The 23,694-nt window shown below is 42.1% G+C and overlaps 1 protein-coding gene across 1 annotated transcript in view; it reads right to left on the bottom strand.

Moving 5' to 3' along the window:
• Positions 1-23,694, bottom strand: part of COPG2 (COPI coat complex subunit gamma 2) — a 205,231-nt gene that overhangs the window by 80,947 nt on the left and 100,590 nt on the right. Inside the window, exons 14-15 of the mRNA XM_053716386.1 lie at positions 22,600-22,843; positions 3,305-3,380 (exon numbers count right to left, since the gene is read on the bottom strand). Of these exons, the coding sequence (XP_053572361.1) occupies positions 3,305-3,380; positions 22,600-22,843 (320 nt within the window). The remainder of the gene's footprint in view (positions 1-3,304; positions 3,381-22,599; positions 22,844-23,694) is intronic.

The following is a 23,694-nucleotide window of genomic DNA, read 5'->3' on the forward strand; positions in this document are numbered from 1 at the left end:
ATCTTTAAATCCAAGATTGGCCTGAAGGTTCCCTCTTTTTGGGAACTACAAACAGATTTGAGTAAAACCCTTGTCCTTGTTCCAACCGCGGAACTGGATGGATCACTCCCATTAATAAAAGATCTTGTACGCAGCGTAGAAACGCTTCCTTCTTTGTTAGGTTTGTTGACAACCTTGACAGATGAAATCTCCCTCTTGGGGGAGAGGATTTGAAGTCCAGAAGGTATCCCTGAGATATGATCTCTAACGCCCAGGGATCCTGAACATCTCTTGCCCAAACCTGGGCGAAGAGGGAAAGTCTGCCCCCCACTAGATCCGGTCCCGGATCGGGGGCCCTCAATTCATGCTGTCTTAGGGGCAGCAGCAGGTTTTCTGGCCTGTTTGCCCCTGTTCCAGGACTGGTTAGGTTTCCAGCCTTGTCTGTAGCGAGCAACAGCTCCTTCCTGTTTTGGTGCAGAGGAAGTTGATGCTGCTCCTGCTTTGAAATTACGAAAGGAACGAAAATTGGACTGTCTAGCCTTGGCTTTGGCCTTGTCCTGAGGCAGGGCATGACCTTTACCTCCTGTAATGTCATCAATAATCTCTTTCAAGCCGGGCCCGAATAAGGTCTGCCCTTTGAAAGGAATATTAAGCAATTTAGATTTAGACGTAACATCAGCTGACCAGGATTTTAGCCACAGAGCTCTGCGTGCCTGAATGGCGAATCCTGAATTTTTAGCTGCAAGTTTAGTTAAATGTACTACGGCATCTGAAATAAATGAATTAGCTAACTTAAGGAATTTAAGTTTGTGTGTGATGTCATCTAGTGTGGATGATTGAAGTGTCTCTTCCAGAGACTCAAACCAAAATGCTGCTGCAGCCGTGACAGGCGCAATACATGCAAGAGGTTGCAATATAAACCCTTGTTGAACAAACATTTTCTTAAGGTAACCCTCTAATTTTTTATCCATTGGATCTGAAAAAGCACAGCTATCCTCCACTGGGATAGTGGTACGCTTAGCTAAAGTAGAAACTGCTCCCTCCACCTTTGGGACCATTTGCCATAAGTCCCGTGTGGCGGCGTCTATTGGAAACATTTTTCTGAATATAGGAGGGGGTGAGAAAGGCACACCGGGTCTATCCCACTCCTTAGTAACAATGTCAGCAAGTCTCTTAGGTATAGGAAAAACGTCAGCACTCGTCGGTACCGCAAAATATTTATCCAACCTACACATTTTTTCTGGGATTGCAACTGTGTTACAATCATTCAGAGCCGCTAATACCTCCCCTAGTAACACACGGAGGTTCTCAAGCTTAAATTTAAAATTTGAAATGTCTGAGTCCAGTTTATTTGGATCAGAACCGTCACCCACAGAATGAAGCTCTCCGTCTTCACGTTCTGCAAACTGTGACGCAGTATCAGACATGGCCCTTGCATTATCAGCGCACTCTGTTCTCATCCCAGAGTGATCACGTTTACCTCTTAGTTCTGGTAGTTTAGCCAAAACTTCAGTCATAACAGTAGCCATATCTTGTAATGTGATTTGTAATGGCCGCCCAGATGCACTCGGCGCTACAATATCACGCACCTCCTGAGCGGGAGATGCAGGTACTGACACGTGAGGCGAGTTAGTCGGCATAACTCTCCCCTCGTTGTTTGGTGAAATATGTTCAATTTGTACAGATTGACTATTTTTTAAAGTAGCATCAATACATTTAGTACATAAATTTCTATTGGGCTCCACTTTGGCATTAACACATATAGCACAGAGATATTCCTCTGAATCAGACATGTTTAACACACTAGCAAATAAACAGCAACTTGGAAATACTTTTCAAAGTAATTTACAAATAATATGAAAACGAACTGTGCCTTTAAGAAGCACAGAAAATATTATAACAGATAAAATAATTAAGTTATAGCATCAATCTTTGTCAGAATATACAGTTTTAGCAAAGGATTGTTCCCCTCAGCAAATGATAACTAACCCAGGCAGCAGAAAAAAATACACAAATAAACGTTTTTTATATCACAGTCAATACAATCAGCACAGCTCTGCTGTGAATGATTACTTCCCTCAAAAAAGACTCTTGAGATCCCTGAACTCTGTAGAGATGAACCGGATCATGCAGGAAGAAAATGAACCTCTGACTGAGTTTTTCTGATGCATAGTGAAAGCACCAAAATGGCCCCTCCCCCACACACATAACAGTGAGAGGGATCAGTGAACTGCTCTAATTTAAATCAAAACTATTGCCAAGTGGAAAAAAAGTGCCCAAAACATTTTTTCACCCAGTACCTCAGAGAAAAAAACGTTTTTACATGCCAGCAAAAAAACTTTTACCTCAATAATTAATTGTCATTTAAAACCTATTGCAAGTCCCTGCAAAATAGGTTAAGTCTATGTATACAGTTTAAAAGCCAGAGAAGTACCATTTCCCAGAAAACTGAAGTGTAAAATATACATACATGACAGCCTGATATCAGCTACATCTACTGCATTCAAGGCTGAGTTTACATTATAACGGTATGGCAGGATTTTCTCATCAATTCCATGTCAGAAAATAATAAACTGCTACATACCTCTTTGCAGATTAATCTGCCTGCTGTCCCCTGATCTGAAGTTTACCTCTCCTCAGATGGCCGAGAAACAGCAATATGATCTTAACTACTCCGGCTAAAATCATAGAAAAACTCAGGTAGATTCTTCTTCAAATTCTACCAGAGAAGGAATAACACACTCCGGTGCTATTATAAAATAACAAACTTTTGATTGAAGATATAAAAACTAAATATATCACCATAGTCCTCTCACACATCCTATCTAGTCGTTGGGTGCAAGAGAATGACTGGGGGTGACGTAGAGGGGAGGAGCTATATAGCAACTCTGCTGGGTGAATCCTCTTGCACTTCCTGTAGGGGAGCAGTTAATATCCCACAAGTAATGATGACCCGTGGACTGATCACACTTAACAGAAGAAATAAACTATTTATACTAGATAGCCGGATACTGCACTTATTTAGCTCTATTAGAGCACCATAGCTTTTAATTCAGTGTTTACCACCACACACTTTATTATAATTTAAATCAAACCATTGCTATAAACAATGTTGCAAACAATGCTGAAAGATGGCTAGAGTCACATGCACGCTCCTGAGCTCAACTAGGATTACTCTTTAATAAAGCATACCAAAAAACTAAGCAAAATTGATAACAGAAGTAAACTCTATCCAATCAATCTAAGTTTAATTTTGACTTTCTCCCCCTTTAATGTCCTTTTAAGCACATAATTGCACATTAAACCTTTTACAACAAATTATTACCTTTGCAGAAGCACCAGGACACTGGGGAGGAGACACTCATTCTGGGCACCAAATTTAGCCAAAGCACTGACAGCCGCTGTAGGAGAAACCACCGAAAATACTGTTACACTACATTATAAACTACCACTTGCTTCCTGCTCCCAAACACCTGACACTACCCCACACAGTGCTTTTCCTTCAAAACAAACAGATTTCAGTATAATAAAAAACAAAGGCCAGGACAGTCCTTAACAAAGCTGATAAAAAAAAATATAAGGGATTTAATAAAGATGTCAAAAGATGTAAATAGAACAGTGACACAGGAATGGTGGCGGTGCAACTATTGGTTAAAGTTAATAAATATATCGCAATCCCAGCTAAGACTGGTGGCAATCGCAATCCCAGCTAAGACTGGTGGCAATCGCAATCCCAGCTAAGACTGGTGGCAATCGCAATCCCAGCTAAGACTGGTGGCAATCGCAATCCCAGCTAAGACTGGTGGCAATCGCAATCCCAGCTAAGACTGGTGGCAATCGCAATCCCAGCTAAGACTGGTGGCAATCGCAATCCCAGCTAAGACTGGTGGCAATCGCAATCCCAGCTAAGACTGGTGGCAATCGCAATCCCAGCTAAGACTGGTGGCAATCGCAATCCCAGCTAAGACTGGTGGCAATCGCAATCCCAGCTAAGACTGGTGGCAATTGCAATCCCAGCTAAGACTGGTGGCAATCGCAATCCCAGCTAAGACTGGTGGCAATCGCAATCCCAGCTAAGACTGGTGGTGATCTTGTCTTCTGGTTTTTAATGTCTCAGTGCAGTAGATACAAAACAGACCTTCCTAGACGATAATCCTTAAATTGTAGTGAGAAATACCACACACAAGGTAAAATGTGTGTAGCGGTAAATCTTCCATAAGAATGTAATAAATAATCTGCCAAATAAATTTTATTTGAACATGTAGCTTCTTTCTGAACCCCCCCAGGAGGTCTCACAACATGACTAATTAGTGTGCAAAAACTTTTTCTTGCTGCAACATCACAGCAAATACTGCGTCACTCCCCTGCTGCCTGCTCTAGATTTCACATAGTTGTTGTATCCTGTGACAGTGTTTGTAAGTCGGTTTATAATAGACATATATACACACTTAGTGCTCTGCACACCGCTGGCTATGTTCTCCTATAGACTTGATTTATCAAGCCCTTCGCCTGCCTACGACTGCAGGTTCTTACAAGAGAACCTGCAGTCAGTATTTATCAAGCAGCAGTCAACAGACCCCTGCTTCGTAGACTCTTCTCCACCTCTTAGGTCTGACCGGGGAGATTGACAGCTCAGTGATTGGCTGTGTGCGGGCCGGCATGCACGTGAGCGCAAAATAGCATGCAATCTTAAATTTCGGCTGCAAACTTCTGCCTGCCCCAGCTTGATAAATCGAGTCTAATGTGACAGATTTAAGGATTCAGGTAATTCTATTGGTACAATGACTCTAAAGCACACCCAGCACAATCAGAATTCTGAAAGCTATTGGTTGGGATTTTGGGGAGCAGGTGTTACTAATAAGTGGATGCTGGTGAGCGAAACTGACACACATAAACTAGAACTATTTCTAACTTAAATAGTTTGATAAGTTTGTTTTTTTAAAACATTTTGCTGCTGTCATTTTAGCTACATATATGTCATTTCCTTTACTACAATGTACTTTTATAGATCACTTTTCATCCTCCTCCTCCTCAAGATCACCAATCAAAAAAACATAATTTATGTAAGAACTTACCTGATAAATTAATTTCTTTCATATTGGCAAGAGTCCATGAGCTTGTGACGTATGGGATATACAATCCTACCAGGAGGGGCAAAGTTTCCCAAACCTCAAAATGCATATAAATACACACCTCACCACACCCACAATTCAGTTGAACAAATAGCCAAGTAGTGGGGTGATAAAGAAAGGAGTAAAAAGCATCAACAAAGGAATTTGGAAATAATTGTAATTTTATACAAAAAATCATAACCATCATATAAAGGGTGGGCCTCATGGACTCTTGCCAATATGAAAGAAATTAATTTATCAGGTAAGTTCTTACATAAATTATGTTTTCTTTCATGTAATTGGCAAGAATCCATGAGCTAGTGACGTATGGAATAGTAATACTCAAGATGTGGAACTCCACAGAAGTCACTAGAGAGGGAGGGATAAAATAATAACAGTCATTTTCAGCTGAAAAAAATAATCTACAACCTAAATTATAAGTTTATTCTCATAATGAAAAGAAAAAACTCAAACATAAGCAGAGGAATCAAACTGAAACAGCTGCCTGAAAAACTTTTCTACCAAAAACTGCTTCCGAAGAAGCAAATACATCAAAACGGTAGAATTTAGTAAATGTATGCAAAGAAGACCAAGTTGCTGCCTTGAAAATCTGATCAACTGAAGCTTCATTCTTAAAAGCCCACGGGGCATGACCCGACTCCAAATAAGCCTGATGAATCAAAAGCTTTAACCAAGATGCCAAGGAAATGGCAGAAGCCTTCTGACCTTTCCTAGAACCAGAAAAGATAACAAATAGACTAGAAGTCTTCGTGAAATCTTTAGTAGCTTCAATATAATATTTCAAAGCTCTTACCACATGCAAAGAATGTAAGGATCTCTCCAAAGAATTCTTAGGATTAGGACACAAAGAAGGGACAACAATTTCTCTATTAATGTTGTTAGAAATCACAACCTTAGGTAGAAATTTAAATGAAGTCTGCAAAACTGCCTTATCCTGATGGAAAATCAGGAAAGGAGATTCACAAGAAAGAGCAGATAATTCAGAAACTCTTCTAGCAGAAGAGATGGCCAAAAGGAACAACACTTTCCAAGAAAGTAGTTTCAATGTCCAAAGAATGCATAGGCTCAAATGGAGGAGCCTCTAAAGCCTTCAAAACCAAATTAAGACTCCAAGGAGGAGAGATTGATTTAATGACAGGCTTGATACAGACCAAAGCCTGTACAAATCAGTGAATATCAGGAAGCTTAGCAATCTTTCTGTGAAATAAAACAGAAAGAGCAGAGATTTGTCCCTTCAATGAACTTGTAACAAACCTTTATCCAAACCATCCTGAAGAAACTAAAATTCTAGGAATTCTAAAAGAATGCCAGGAGAATTTTTTAGAAGAACACCATGAAATATGTCTTCCAAACTCAATAATAAATCTTCCTAGAAACAGATTTACGAGACTGTAACATAGTATTAATCACTGAGTCAGAGAATCCTCTATGACTAAGCACTAGGCGTTCAATTTCCATACCTTCAAATATAATGATTTGAGATGGAAAAACTGACCATGAGACAGAAGGTCTGGCCTTAATAGAAGTGGCCAAGGTTGGCAACTGGACATCCGAACAAGATCCGCATACCAAAACCTGGGAGGCCATGCTGGAGTTACCAGCAACACAAATGATTGTTCCATGATGATCTTGGAAATCACTCTTGGAAGAAGAACCAGAGGCGGGAAAATATAAGCAGGATGGTAACACCAAAGAACTGCTAACACATCCACCACTTCCGCCTGAGGATCCCTGGACCTGGACAGGTACCTGGGTAGTTTCTTGTTTAGATGAGAAGCCATCAGATCTATTTCTGGAAGACCCCACATCTGAACAATCTGAGAAAACACATCTGGATGGAGCGACTACTCCCCCGGATGCAAAGTCTGACGGCTGAGATAATCCGCTTCCCAATTGGCTATACCTGGGATATGAACCGCAGAAATTAGACAGGAGCTGGATTCCTCCCAAGCAAGTTTTTGAGATAGTTCTTTCATAGCTTGGGGACTGTGAGTCCCACCCTGATGATTGACATATGCCACAGTTGTGATATTGTCTGTCTGAAAACAAATGAACGGTTCTCTCTTCAACAGAGGCCAAACCTGAAGAGCCCTGAAAATAGCACGAAGTTCTAAAATATTGATTGGTAACCTCTCCTCTTGAGGTTTCCAAACCCCTTGTGCTGTCAGAGATCCCCAGACAGCTCCCCAACCTGAAAGACTTGTATCTGTTGTGATCACAGTCCAGGTTGGCTGAACAAAAGAGGCCCCTTGAACTATACGATGGTGATCTAACCACCACGTCAGAGGTTGTCGAACATTGGGATTTAAGGATATTAGTTGTGATATCTTTGTATAATCCCTGAACCAATGGTTCAGAATACAAAGCTGGAGAGGTCTCATATGAAAACGAGCAAAGGGGAACGCGTCCGATGCTGCAGTCATGAGACCTAAACCTTCCATGCACATAGCTACTGAAGGGAATGATTGAGATTGAAGGTTTCGACAAGCTGAAACCAATTTTATTTGTCTCTTGCCTGTTGGAGACAGAGTCATGGACACTGAATCTATCTGGAAGCCTAAAAAGGTGACCCTTGTCTGAGGAATCAAGGAACTTTTTGGTAAATTGATCCTCCGACCATGTCTTTGAAGAAACAACATTAGTTGATTCGTGTGAGATTCTGCAGAATGTAAAGACTGAGCTAGAACCAAGATATCGTCCAAATATGGAAACACTGCAATACCCCGTTCTCCGATTACAGAGAGTAGGGCACTGAGAACCTTTGAAAAGATTCTTGGAGCTGTCGCTAGGCCAAATGGAAGACCAACAAATTGGTAATGCTTGTCTAGAAAAGAGAATCTCAGAAACTGATGATCTGTATGAATCGGAATATGAAGATATGCATCCTGCAAGTCTATTGTGGACATATAATGCTCTTGCTGAACAAAAGGCAGAATAGTCCTTATACATAACGATTCAAAATGTTCAGATTCAGAATGGGCCTGAATGAATTTTCTTTCTTTGGGACAATGAATAGATTTGAATAAAACTCCAGACCATGTTCTTGAAACGGAACTGGTATGATTACCCCTGAAAACTCTAGGTCTGAAACACACTTCAGAAAAGTCTGAGCCTTTACTGGATTTGCTGGGATGCGTGAGAGAAAAAATCTTCTCACAGGAGGTCTCACTCTGAATCCTATTTGGTACCTTTGAGAAACAATACTGGGAATCCATTGATTTTGGACAGAATCTGCCCAAATGTTTTTGAAGAATCTTAATCTGCCCCCTACCAGCTGAGCTGGAATGAGGGCCGCACCTTCATGCAGACTTGGGGGCTGGCTTTGGTTTCTTACTTGAAGAAGGTTTCCAATTGGAACCACATTCTTTGGGGGAAGGATTAGGTTTCTGTTGCTTATTTTGTCGAAAGGTACGAAAACGGTTAAAAGCTTTAGATTTATCCTTAGGTCTTTTATCCTGAGGCAAAAAAACTCCCTTCCCCCCAGTAACAGTTGAAATAATCGAATCCAACTGAGAACCAAATAACTTATTACCTTGGAAAGAAAGAGATAGTAATCTAGAATTAGATACCATGTCAGCATTCCAATATTTGAGCCACAAAGCTCTTCTAGCTAAAATAGCTAAAGACATAGATTTAACATCAATTTTGATGATATAAAAAATGGCATCACAGATAAAATAATTAGCATGTTGAAGCAAGCGAACAATGCTAGACAACTCAGGATCCATTTCCTGTTGCATTAGACTTTCCAACCAAAAAGTTGATGCAGCTGCAACATCAGCCATAGAAATGGCAGGCCTGAGAAGATAGCCAGAATATAAATAAGCTTTTCTTAGATAAGATTCAAGTTTCCTATCTAAAGGGTCTTTAAAAGAAGTACTATCTTCCATAGGAATAGTAGTGAGTTTAGCAAGAGTAGAAATAGCCCAATCAACTTTGGGGATCTTTTCCCAAAACTCCATTCTAACTGCTGGCAAAGGATACGATTTTTTAAACCTTGAAGAAGGAATAAAAGAAGTACCAGGCCTATTCCATTCCTTAGAAATCATATCAGAAATAGCATCAGGAACTGGAAAAACCTCTGGAGTAACCACAGGAGGTTTATAAACAGAATTTAAACGTTTACTAGTTTTAATATCAAGAGGACTAGTTTCCTCAATATCCAATGTAATCAACACCTCTTTTAACAAGGAACAAATATACTCCATTTTAAATAAATAAGTAGATTGGTCAGTGTCAATATCTGAGGAAGGATCATCTAAATCAGATCCTCATCAGAGGAGGATAATTCAGTATGTTGTCGGTCATTTGAATATTAATCAACTTTATGAGAAGTTTTAAAAGACCTTTTACGTTTATTTGAAGGCGGGATGGCAGACAAAGCCTTCTGAATCGCATCAGCAATAAAAACTTTAATATTCACAGGTATATCATGTACATTAGATGTTGAAGGAACAACAGGCATTGTACTATTACTGATGGACACATTCTCTGCATGTAAAAGTTTATCATGACAACGATTACATACCACAGCTGGAGATATAATCTCCACAAATTTACAACAAACGCACTTAGCTTTGGTAGAACTGTTATCAGGTAGCAGGGTTCCAACAGTGATTTCTGAGACAGGATCAGATTGAGACATCTTGCAAAAGTAAGATAAAAAAACAACATATATAGCAAAATAATCAATTTCCTTACATTGGCAGTTTTTAGGAATGGGAAAAAAATGCAAACAGAATACCCCTCTAACATAGAAAAAGGCAAGAGGCATATAGGAATGGGGTTTTTTAATAATGAAAATCTTTGGTGCCAAGTATGATGCACAATGTAACTGAAAATCTTTTGGCGCTAACAACATCCGGAAATGACACACTCGCGTCATTGAAGACGCAACCTTGTGCAAACAACTAAGCGTTAACTAAGACGCCGGAAATGACGAATTTGCGTCATCAGACATACCTTCGCGCCAAAAAAATTCTCACGCCAAGAATGACGCAATAAACTTTGGCATTTTGCGCCCTTGCGAGCCTAATTTTGTCCGCAAAATTTAATGAAAAAAGCAGTCAATTTAAAAAAAGACTAAACCCCAGGTAAGAAAAAACAGAATTCATGCTTACCTGATAAATTTCTTTCTCTTGTGATGTATCAAGTCCACGGATTCATCCATACTTGTTGGATATTCTCCTTCCTAACAGGAAGTGGCAAAGAGAGCACCCACAGCAGAGCTGTCTATATAGCTCCTCCCATAGCTCCGCCCCCCTAGTCATTCGACCGAAGGCAAGGAAGAAAAAGGAGAAACTATAGGGTGCAGAGGTGACTGAAGTTTTTCAAATAAAAATATACTACCTGTCTTAAACAGACAGGGCGGGCCGTGGACTCGATACATCACAAGAAAAAGTAATTTATCAGGTAAGCATAAATTCTGTTTTCTCTTGTAAGATGTATCGAGTCCACGGATTCATCCATACTTGTGGGATACCAATACCAAAGCTTTAGGACACGGATGAAGGGAGGGACAAGACAGGTACCCTAAACGGAAGGCACCACTGCTTGTAGAACCTTTCTCCCAAAAATAGCCTCCGAAGAAGCAAAAGTATCGAATTTGTAAAATTTGGAAAAAGTATGAAGCGAAGACCAAGTCGCCGCCTTACAAATCTGTTCAACAGAAGCCTCATTTTTAAAAGCCCATGTGGAAGCCACTGCTCTAGTAGAATGAGCAGTAATTCTTTCAGGAGGCTGCTGGCCAGCAGTCTCATAAGCCAAACGGATGATGCTTTTCAGCCAAAAGGAAAGAGAGGTAGCCGTAGCCTTTTGACCTCTCCGTTTACCAGAATAAACAACAAACAATGAAGATGTTTAACGCAAATATTTAGTTGCTTGTAAGCAGAACTTTAAAGCACGAACCACATCAAGATTGTGCAACAGACGTTCCTTCTTTGATGAAGGATTAGGACACAGAGAAGGAACAACAATCTCCTGATTGATATTCCTATTAGAAACAACCTTAGGAAGAAACCCAGGTTTGGTACGCAAAACCACCTTATCTGCATGGAAAACAAGGTAAGGTGAGTCACACTGTAAAGCAGATAACTCGAGCCGAAGAGATAGCTATTAAAAACAAAACTTTCCAAGATAGAACTTTAAGAACTAAGTTTAGGTTCCATGGCGGAGCAACAGGTTTAAATACAGGCTTGATTCTGACCAAGGCCGGACTAAACGCTTGAACGTCTGGGACATCTGCCAGACGTTTGTGTAAAAGAATAGACAAAGCAGATATTTGTCCTTTTAAGGAACTAGCTGATAATCCCTTCTTCAATCCTTCTTGGAGAAAGGACAATATTCTAGGAATCCTAATCTTACTCCATGAGTAACCCTTGGATTCACACCAATAAAAATATTTGCGCCAAATCTTATGATAGATCTTCCTATTGACAGGCTTTCTAGCTTGAATCAGGGTATCAATGACCGACTCAGAGAAACCACGCTTTGATAGAATTAGGCGTTCAATCTCCAAGCAGTCAGACGCAGAGAAATTAGATTTGGATGCGTGAATGGACCTTGGATTAGAAGGTCCTGCCTCATTAGCAGAGTCCACGGTGGAACCGATGACATGTCCACTAGGTCTGCATACCAAGTCCTGCGTGGCCACGCAGGTGCTATCAGAATCACTGAAGCTCTCTCCTGCTTGATTCTGGCAACCAGATGTGGGAGGAGAGGAAACGGTGGAAATACATAGGCCAGATTGAAGGACCAGGGCACTGCTAGAGCATCTATCAGTACCGCCTGGGGATCCCGGGACCTGGACCCGTAACAAGGAAGTTTGGCATTCTGACGGGACGCCATCAGATCCAATTCTGGTGTGTCCCATAGCTGAGTCAGCTGGGCAAATACCTCCGGATGGAGCTCCCACTCCCCCAGATGAAAAGTCTGACGACTTAGGAAATCCGCTTCCCAGTTCTCTACCCCTGGGTAATGGATTGCTGAGAGATGGCAAGAGTGATCCTCCGCCCATCGGATTATTTTGGTTACCTCCATCATCGCTAGAGAACTCCGTGTTCCTCCTTGATGATTGATATAAGCTACAGTCGTGATGTTGTACGACTGAAATCTGATGACTTTGGCCGCAGCTAGTTGAGGCCACGCCTGAAGCGCATTGAATATCGCTCTCAGTTCTAGAATGTTTATCAGGAGTAAGACCATAAGCCCTGAGCTTTCAGGGAGTTCCAGACAGCACCCAAGCCTAGCAAGCTGGCATCTGTCGTTACTATGAGCCACTCTGGCCTGCGGAAACACATTCCCTAAGACAGGTGGTCCTGAGACAACCACCAGAGAAGAGAATCTCTGGTCTCCTGGTCCAAATGCAGTTGGGGAGATAAATCTGCATAATCCCCATTCCACTGTTTGAGCATGTATAGTTGCAGTGGTCTAAGGTGTAGGCAGGCAAAGGGAACTATGTCCATTGCCGCTACCATGAGTCCAATTACCTCCATACACTGAGCCACTGATGGCTGAGGAATGGAATGAAGAGCTCGGCAAGTGGTTAAGAGTTTTGATTTTCTGACCTCCGTCAGAAATATTTTCATTTCTACCGAGTCTATCAGAGTCCCTAGGAAGGAAACTCTTGTGAGAGGGAAGAGAACTCCTTTTTATGTTCACCTTCCACCCGTGAGATCTCAGAAAAGCCAACACGATGTCCGTGTGAGACTTGGCTAGCTGGAAAGTCGACGCCTGAATCAAGATGTCGTCTAGATAAGGCGCCACTTATATACCCCGCGGTCTTAGAACCGCCAAAAGGGACCCTAGCACCTTTGTGAAAATTCTGGGAGCCGTGGCCAACCCGAAGGGAAGGGCCACGAACTGGTAATGCCTGTCCAGAAAGGCGAATCTGAGGAATTGATGATGATCTCTGTGAATAGGGATGTGTAGATATGCATCCTTTAAGTCCACGGTAGTCACATATTGACCCTCCTGGATCAGAGGTAGAATAGTCCGAATAGTCTCCATCTTGAATGATGGTACTCTGAGGAACTTGTTTAGAATTTTGAGATCCAAGATTGGTCTGAAAGTTCCCTCTTTTTTTAGGAACCACAAACAGGTTTGAGTAAAAACCTAGCCCTTGTTCCGCTTTTGGAACTGGGAGGATCACTCCCATGGTATGTAGGTCTTCTACACAGCGTAAGAACGCCTCTCTCTTTGTCTGGTTTGCAGACAATTGAGAAACGTGAAATCTCCCCCTTTGGGGGGAGTCTTTGAAGTCCAGAAGATATCCCTGGGACACAATTTCTAAAGCCCAGGAATTGTGAACATCTCTTGCCCAAGCCTGAGCGAAGAGAGAGAGAGTCTGCCCCCTACTGGATCTGGTCCCGGATCGGGGGCTACCCCTTCATGCTGTCTTGGAGGCAGCAGCAGGCTTCTTGGCCTGTTTACCTTTGTTCCAAGCCTGGTTAGGTCTCCAGACTGACTTGGATTGGGCAAAATTCCCCTCTTGCTTTGCAGCAGGGGAAGCTGAAGTGGGACCACCCTTGAAGTTCCGAAAGTAACGAAAATTATTTTGTTTGGTCCTCATTTTATTTGTTTTATCCTGAGGGAGGGCGTGGCCTTTCCCTCCAGTGATGTCTGAAATAATCTCTTTCAGTTCAGGTCCGAAGAGGGTCTTTCCTTTGAAAGGGATGTTCAAAAGTTTAGATTTTGATGACACATCAGCAGACCAGGACTTAAGCCATAACACCCTGCGTGCTAAAATGGCAAAACCTGAATTATTTGCCGTTTATTTAGCCAGTTGGAAAGCGGCATCTGTAATAAAAGAATTAGCCAACTTAAGGGCCTTAATTTTGTCCATAATATCCTCTAATGGAGTCTCCATCTGAAGAGCCTCTTCTAGAGCCTCGAACCAGAAAGCAGCTGCAGTAGTTACAGGAACAATGCATGTAATAGGTTGGAGAAGAAAACCTTGATGAACAAAAAATTTCTTCAGGAGACCCTCTAATTTTTTATCCATAGGATCTTTGAAAGCACAACTGTCTTCGATAGGTATAGTTGTAGAAATAGCTCCCTCCACCTTAGGAACTGTCTGCCACAAGTCCCGCATGGTGTCAGATATGGGAAACATTTTCTTAAAAACAGGAGGGGGAGCGAACGGAATACCTGGTCTATCCCACTCCTTAGTAACAATATTCACAATCCTCTTAGGGACTGGAAAAACATCAGTGTAAACAGGAACCTCTAAGTATTTGTCCATTTTACACAATTTCTCTGGGACCACTATAGGGTCAGAATCATCTAAAGTTGCTAATACCTCCCTGAGCAATAAGCGGAGGTGTTCAAGCTTAAATGTAAAGGCCATCATATCAGAATCTGTCTGAGGGAGCGTCTTTCCTGAATAAGAAATTTCTCCCTCAGATAACAAATCCCTTACCCCTACTTCAGAAAATTGTGAGGGTATATCGGATACGGCTACTAAAGCGTCAGGCGGCTCAGCATTTGTTCTTAACCCAGAGCTGTCACGCTTTCCTTGTAAACCAGGCAGTTTAGAGAACACCTCTGTGAGGGTTTTATTCATAAATGTGGCCATGTCTTGTAAAGTAAATGAATTTGACGCGCTAGAGGTACTTGGCATCACTTGTGCGGGCGTTACTGGTTGTGACACTTGGGGAGAGCTAGATGTTAAACCCTCATTTCCTTCTGTCTGAGAATCATCTATTGCAATATTTTTAAGTGCTAAAATATGCTCTTTATAATTTATAGACATATCAGTGCAAGTGGGACACATTCTAAGAGGGGGTTCCACAATGGCTTCTAAACACATAGAACAAGGATTTTCCTTGGTGTCAGACATGTTAAACAGGCTAGTAATGTAACAAGCAAGCTTGGAAAACACTGTAATCAAAGTAAATAACACTTAGAAAAAAACGGTACTGTGCCTTTAAGAGAAAAAAAGCTGCACAAACTCTGCAAAACTGTAAAAAAGCAGTAAACAAAACGAAATTTTTACAGTAGCATCATAAAGCCTTAGTAACTTTGCACAACTATGCAAATAAACAATTAACCCCTTAATGTAAAAACCGGATTGACAAAATGTCAAAACCGGTAAAAAAAACGTTCAGCACCTTGCCACAGCTCTGCTGTGGCGCCTACCTGCCCTTTAGGAACGATTTGTGGGGGAAAAAACTTCTGTACAGCCCTCAAGCACAGTAGGAACCTCTGGAGAAGTAGCTGAATGTTTCTGAGGAAAATAAACTGCGCAACTGAGGCGCGAAAATAAGCCCCTCCCACTGCACTCGATGTTATGGGGCCTAAAAGAAACACAACAGAGTGTTTCTTAAACTAGCCATGTGGGTTGATTACCCTTAAACAAGCCACAATGACCCCTTAAAGTCCCTCAAAAAACGTTATATTTGCAATAAAACCAAAACGTTTTTTCCTAGCAGTGTCACCAGTAACTAATGAGCCCTTTTATGCAAGCTGGGATTCCTTTTTTTCTGAATACAGCTTACCCTTCCCTCATGGGGATATTGCCAGCCTTTTCTAGAAATAACACAGTCTGTCTAGAAAAAAATAGTCTGAACATACCTCAATGCAGTTTAGCCTGCAAACCGTTCCCCCAACTGAAGTTTTCCTGTACTCTTCAGCCCTTGTGAGAACAGCAGTGGATCTTAGTTACAAAGTGCTAAGATCATCATCCTCCTTGCAGAAATCTTCATCCTTTTTCTGCCAGAGAGTAAATAGTACACACCGGTACCATTTAAAATAACAAACTTTTGCTTGAGAAAATAAAAACTAAACATTTTTGTCACCACACTCACTTTACCCTTCCTAGCAGTTAAGCAGTTAAGGCAAAGAGAATGACTTGGGGGGTGGAGCTAAGGGAGTAGCTTTATAGACAGCTCTGCTATGGGTGCTCTCTTTGCCACTTCCTGTTAGGAAGGAGAATATCCCACAAGTATGGATGAATCCGTGGACTCGATACATCTTAAAAGAGAAATATTTCCTAAATATTTTTTTTCCCCAAATATGAAACTGATAGTCTGCAAAAGGAAAACAGAATTTATGTTTACCTGATAAATTACTTTCTCCAACGGTGTGTCCGGTCCACGGCGTCATCCTTACTTGTGGGATATTCTCCTCCCCAACAGGAAATGGCAAAGAGCCCAGCAAAGCTGGTCACATGATCCCTCCTAGGCTCCGCCTACCCCAGTCATTCGACCGACGTTAAGGAGGAATATTTGCATAGGAGAAACCATATGTTACCGTGGTGACTGTAGTTAAAGAAAATAAATTATCAGACCTGATTAAAAAAACCAGGGCGGGCCGTGGACCGGACACACCGTTGGAGAAAGTAATTTATCAGGTAAACATAAATTCTGTTTTCTCCAACATAGGTGTGTCCGGTCCACGGCGTCATCCTTACTTGTGGGAACCAATACCAAAGCTTTAGGACACGGATGAAGGGAGGGAGCAAATCAGGTCACCTAAATGGAAGGCACCACGGCTTGCAAAACCTTTCTCCCAAAAATAGCCTCAGAAGAAGCAAAAGTATCAAATTTGTAAAATTTAGAAAAAGTGTGCAGTGAAGACCAAGTCGCTGCCTTACATATCTGATCAACAGAAGCCTCGTTCTTGAAGGCCCATGTGGAAGCCACAGCCCTAGTGGAGTGAGCTGTGATTCTTTCAGGAGGCTGCCGTCCGGCAGTCTCATAAGCCAATCGGATAATGCTTTTAATCCAGAAGGAGAGAGAGGTAGAAGTTGCTTTTTGACCTCTCCGTTTACCAGAATAAACAACAAACAAAGACAAAGTTTGTCTGAAATCCTTAGTAGCTGCTAAGTAAAATTTGAGAGCACGAACTACATCCAAGTTGTGCAACAAACGTTCCTTCTTTGAAACTGGATTAGGACACAAAGAAGGCACAACTATCTCCTGGTTAATGTTTTTGTTAGAAACAACTTTTGGAAGAAAACCAGGTTTAGTACGCAAAACCACCTTATCTGCATGGAACACCAGATAAGGAGAAGAACACTGCAGAGCAGATAATTCTGAAACTCTTCTAGCAGAAGAAATTGCAACCAAAAACAAAACTTTCCAAGATAATAACTTAATATCAACGGAATGTAAGGGTTCAAACGGAACCCCCTAAAGAACTGAAAGAACTAGGTTGAGACTCCAAGGAGGAGTCAAAATTTTGTAAACAGGCTTGATTCTAACCAGAGCCTGAACAAAGGCTAGAACATCTGGCACAGCTGCCAGTTTTTTGTGAAGTAACACAGACAAGGCAGAAATCTGTCCCATCAAGGAACTTGCAGATAATCCTTTTTCCAATCCTTCTCGAAGGAAGGATAGACTCTTAGGAATCTTAACCTTGTCCCAAGGGAATCCTGCAGATTCACACCAACAGATATACCAAATTATGTGGTAATTTTTCTGGTTACAGGCTTTCAGGCCTGAACAAGAGTATTAATAACAGAATCTGAGAACCCTCGCTTTGATAAGATCAAGCGTTCAATCTCCAAGCAGTCAGCTGGAGTGGGTCGAACGGACCTAGAACAAGAAGGTCTCGTCTCAAAGGTAGCTTCCATGGTGGAGCCGATGACATATTCACCAGATCTGCATACCAAGTCCTGCGTGGCCACGCAGGAGCTATCAAAATCACCGACGCCCTCTCCTGATTGATCCTGGCTACCAGCCTGGGGATGAGAGGAAACGGCGGGAACACATAAGCTAGTTTGAAGGTCCAAGGTGCTACTAGTGCATCCACTAGAGCCGCCTTGGGATCCCTGGATCTGTACCCGTAGTAAGGAACTCTGAAGTTCTGACGAGAGGCCATCAGATCCATGTCTGGAATGCCCCACGGTTGAGTGACTTGGGCAAAGATTTCCGGATGGAGTTCCCACTCCCCCGGATGCAATGTCTGACGACTCAGAAAATCCGCTTCCCAATTTTCCACTCCTGGGATGTGGATAGCAGACAGGTGGCAGGAGTGAGACTCCGCCCATAGAATGATTTTGGTCACTTCTTCCATCGCTAGGGAACTCCTTGTTCCCCCCTGATGGTTGATGTATGAACTTGGCCCTCGCTAGCTGAGGCCAAGCTTTGAGAGCATTGAATATCGCTCTCAGTTCCAGAATATTTATCGGTAGAAGAGATTCTACCCGAGACCAAAGACCCTGAGCTTTCAGGGATCCCCAGACCGCGCCCCAGCCCATCAGACTGGCGACGGTCGTGACAATGACCCACTCTGGTCTGCGGAAGGTCATCCCTTGTGACAGGTTGTCCAGGGACAGCCACCAACGGAATGAGTCTCTGGTCCTCTGATTTACTTGTATCTTCGGAGACAAGTCTGAATAGTCCCCATTCCACTGACTGAGCATGAACAGTTGTAATGGTCTTAGATGAATGCGCACAAAAGGAACTATGTCCATTGCCGCTACCATCAACCTATCACTTCCATGCACTGCGCTATGGAAGGAAGAGGAACGGAATGAAGTATCCGACAAGAGTCTAGAAGTTTTGTTTTTCTGGCTTCTGTCAGAAAAATCCTCATTTCTAAGGAGTCTATTATAGTTCCCAAGAAGGGAACCCTCGTTGACGGAGATAGAGAACTCTTTTCCACGTTCACTTTCCATCCGTGAGATCTGAGAAAGGCCAGGACAATGTCCGTGTGAGCCTTTACTTGAGGAAGGGACGACGCTCGAATCAGAATGTCGTCCAAGTAAGGTACTACAGCAATGCCCCTTGGTCTTAGCACCACCAGAAGGGACCCTAGTACCTATGAGAAAATCCTAGGAGCAGTGGCTAATCCGAAAGAAAACGCCACGAACTGGAAATGCTTGTCCAGGAATTCAAACCTTAGGAACCGATGATGTTCCTTGTGGATAGGAATATGTAGATACGCATCCTTGAAATCCACCTTGGTCATGAATTGACCTTCCTGGATGGAAGGAAGGAGTGTTCGAATGGTTTCCATCTTGAACGATGGAACCTTGAGAAACTTGTTCAAGATCTTGAGATCTAAGATTGGTCTGAACGTTCCCTCTTTTTTGGGAACTATGAACAGATTGGAGTAGAACCCCATCCCTTGGTCTCCTAATGGAGCAGGATGAATCACTCCCATTTTTAGCAGGTCTTCTACCCAATGTAAGAATGCCTGTCTTCTTATGTGGTCTGAAGACAACTGAGACCTGTGGAACCTCCCCCTTGGAGGAAGCCCCTTGAACTCCAGAGAATAACCTTGGGAGACTATTTCTAGCGCCTAAGGATCCAGAACATCTCTTGCCCCAGCCTGAGCGAAGAGAGAGAGTCTGCCCCCCACCAGATCCGGTCCCGGATCGGGGGCCCGCATTTCATGCTGTCTTGGTAGCAGTGGCAGGTTTCCTGGCCTGCTTTCCTTTGTTCCAGCCTTGCATAGGTCTCCAGGCTGGATTGGCTTGAGAAGTATTACCTTCCTGCTTAGAGGACGTAGCCCTTGGGGCTGATCCGTTTCTGCGAAAGGGACGAAACTTAGGTTTATTTTTGGTCTTGAAAAGACCTATCCTGAGGAAGGGCGTGGCCCTTGCCCCCAGTGATATCAGAGATAATCTCTTTCAAGTCAGGGCCAAAGAGTGTTTTCCCCTTGAAAGGAATGTCAAGCAATTTGTTCTTGGAAGACGCATCCGCTGCCCAAGATTTTAACCAAAGCGCTCTGCGCCACAATAGCAAACCCAGAATTTTTTCGCCGCTAACCTAGCCAATTGCAAGGTGGCGTTTAGGGTGAAAGAATTAGCCAATTTAAGAGCACGAATTCTGTCCATAATCTCCTCATAAGAAGAAGAATTACTAATAATCGCCTTTCCTAGCTCATCAAACTAGAAACACGCGGCTGCAGTGACAGGGACAATGCATGCAATTGGTTGTAGAAGGGAACCTTGCTGAACAAACATCTTTAGCAGACCTTCTAATTTTTTATCCATAGGATCTTGGAAAGCACAACTATCTTCTATGGGTATAGTGGCGCGCTTGTGTAGAGTAGAAACCGCCCCCTCGACCTTGGGGACTGTCTGCCATCAGTCCTTTCTGGGGTCGACTATAGGAAAACAATTTTATAAATATGGGGGGAGGTACTAAAGGTATACCGGGCCTGTCCCATTCTTTACTAACAATGTACGCCACCCGCTTGGATATAGGAAAAGCTTCGGGGGGCCCCGGGGCCTCTAAGAACTTTTCCATTTTACATAGTGGTTCTGGAATGACCAGATAATCACAATCATCCAAATTGGATAACACCTCCTTAAGCAGAGCGCGGAGATGTTCCAACTTAAATTTAAAAGTAATCACATCAGGTTCAGCTTGTTGAGAAATGTTTCCTGAATCTGAAATTTCTCCCTCAGACAAAACCTCCCTGGCCCCCTCAGACTGGTGTAGGGGCCCTTCAGAAACCATATCATCAGCGTTCTCATGCTCTACAGAATTTTCTAAAACAGAGCAGTCGCGCTTTCACTGATAAGTGGGCATATTGGCTAAAATGTTTTTGATAGAATTATCCATTACAGCCGTTAAATGTTGCATAGTAAGGAGTATTGGCGCACTAGATGTACTAGGGGCCTCCTGTATGGGCAAGACTGGTGTAGACGAAGGAGGGGATGATGCAGTACCATGCTTACTCCCCTCACTTGAGGAATCATCTTGGGCATCATTTTTACTAAAAATTTTTATGACATAAAATACATATAGTTAAATGAGAAGGAACCTTGGTTTCCCCACAGTCAGAACACAATCTATCTGGTAGTTCAGACATGATAAACAGGCATAAACTTGATAACAAAGCACAAAAAACGTTTTAAAATAAAACCGTTACTGTCACTTTAAATTTTAAACTAAACACACTTTATTACTGCAATTGCGAAAAAGTATGAAGGAATTGTTCAAAATTCACCAAAATTTCACCACAGTGTCTTAAAGCCTTAAAAGTATTGCACACCAAATTTGGAAGCTTTAACCCTTAAAATAACGGAACCGGAGCCGTTTTTATATTTAACCCCTTTACAGTCCCTGGAATCTGCTTTGCTGAGACCCAACCAAGCCCAAAGGGGAATACGATACCAAATGATGCCTTCAGAAAGACTTTTCTATGTATCAGAGCTCCACACACATGCAGCTGCATGCCATGCTGTCCTCAAAAACAAGTGCGCCATACCGGCGCGAAAATGAGGCTCTGACTATGATTAGGGAAAGCCCCTAAAGAATAAGGTGTCAAAAACAGTGCCTGCCGATATAATCATATCAAAATACCCAGAATAAATGATTCCTCAAGGCTAAATATGTGTTAATAATGAATCGATTTAGCCCAGAAAAAGTCTACAGTCTTAATAAGCCCTTGTGAAGCCTTATTTACTATCTTAATAAACATGGCTTACCGGATCCCATAGGGAAAATGACAGCTTCCAGCATTACATCGTCTTGTTAGAATGTGTCATACCTCAAGCAGTAAGAGACTGCACACTGTTCCCCCAACTGAAGTTAATTGCTCTCAACAGTCCTGTGTGGAACAGCCATGGATTTTAGTTACGGTGCTAAAATCATTTTCCTCATACAAACAGAAATCTTCATCTCTTTTCTGTTTCTGAGTAAATAGTACATACCAGCACTATTTTAAAATAACAAACTCTTGATTGAATAATAAAAACTACAGTTAAACACTAAAAAACTCTAAGCCATCTCCGTGGAGATGTTGCCTGTACAACGGCAAAGAGAATGACTGGGGTAGGCGGAGCCTAGGAGGGATCATGTGACCAGCTTTGCTGGGCTCTTTGCCATTTCCTGTTGGGGAGGAGAATATCCCACAAGTAAGGATGACGCCGTGGACCGGACACACCTATGTTGGAGAAATATACATAAACCTGACTCATGGCAAATATAAGTACAATACATATATTTAGAACTTTATATTAATGCATAAAGTGCAAAACCATAGCTGAGAGTGTCTTAAGTAATGAAAGCATACTTACCGAAAGACACCCATCCACATATAGCAGATAGCCAAACCAGTACTGAAACGGTTATCAGTAGAGGTAATGGAATATGAGAGTATATCGTCGATCTGAATAAGGGAGGCAGGAGATGAATTTCTACGACCGATAACAGAGAACCTATGAAATAGATCTCCCGCAAGGAAAACCATTGCACAGAAGAAAATCAAGCACAAACTTACCTCACCACCTCCATAGGAGGCAAAGTTTGTAAAACTGAATTGTGGGTGTGGTGAGGGGTGTATTTATAGGCATTTTGAGGTTTGGTAAACTTTGCCCCTCCTGGTAGGATTGTATATCCCATACGTCACTAGCTCATGGACTCTTGCCAATTACATGAAAGAAATATTGGTGGTGAGGTGGGAGGGCAACTCCAGCTTTCAGAACTGCCACCAGGCTGGGCTTACCCTTGCTTTAGCACAGATGGCACTCCCATTGGCTCTAATTCTTAGCCAATAGTATACCAGTTAGTTTAGCCTTTATTCTTACCTGCCCTGACTGCTTCGTTCTCCAGTACCACCCTGTTGAAAATGAAACGGATATACTTGGAGGGAGTGGGTGTCCGTGGTCCTTCTCGTCCCAGAAGGTGCAGTATCTTTGTAGCCAGCACAGTGTGCTCACAATCCTCAATAAACTCGCACAAGTGAGCAAGGCCGGATTCCTTGCTTTCTGGGTTCTCCTCTATGATGCTTATAATACAGTCCACAATAGCACGTTTGTAATCAAACCCGCCCTGCAGAGAATGTAAAGCTCAGTAACCACTTCCAGGACAATAAAAGCAAACAAGAAATACAAATAAGAATTTAGCTGAGGATGCAACAAAAGAAACTATTTTCTGCAGGGGATACATTTATCAGACTGTTACTTAGGAAGGTGATCAGAACACCACGTGTTCTCGCACACTTCATGGAACTGGCAATCTGTATTTCTAAGGAAGGGCCGTGGTTCTGCAACACTGACATACAGAGGTATGCTCTACATGAAGTGATGCCAAAAAAACAAATATATGATAAAGGAAACTTTTATGCCTTTTTATGCCTGTGCTGTCAGGCTTTGCCCTAATCTTTCTTCCTTTAAATGCTTCCTGAAGACTTTTTTGTTCAGAGAAGCCTACCACACAACTCAATAATAAATGAATTTCACTTACCTAACAACATTTCCCTCATCTAACTCTGCATTAACATCTTTCTCAATCTTGCAGTCCTCACCTCCTGTTTCTTAACCTCCTACCCTTCTAGATTGTAAGTTCCCATGGGAATAGGGCCCTCAATTCCTCCTGTATGTGTTTGTAAAATTTTGTCTTGTCTCTTACACGTTTGATATTGTTTTATTTACATGAATTGTACACATGGACAGCGCTGCAGAATATGTTGGTGCTTCATAAATAAAGTATAATAAAAATAATAAAAAATAATAATGCAACCATTAGGACAAGGTGCAATAATGATGTGCTAAGCTGCCATTATCTGACCCTACACTGCCTCTTGCACCTTTATCTCCTCTCTTATCTACAACAAAGATAGAATCTTCTTGCAAATTCCCTTTGCATGTCTATCAGTTTGCATCTTGATAAATGACAGCGCA

Source organism: Bombina bombina, chromosome 6 (assembly GCF_027579735.1).
Source record: "Bombina bombina isolate aBomBom1 chromosome 6, aBomBom1.pri, whole genome shotgun sequence".
NCBI classification, from domain to species: domain Eukaryota; kingdom Metazoa; phylum Chordata; class Amphibia; order Anura; family Bombinatoridae; genus Bombina; species Bombina bombina.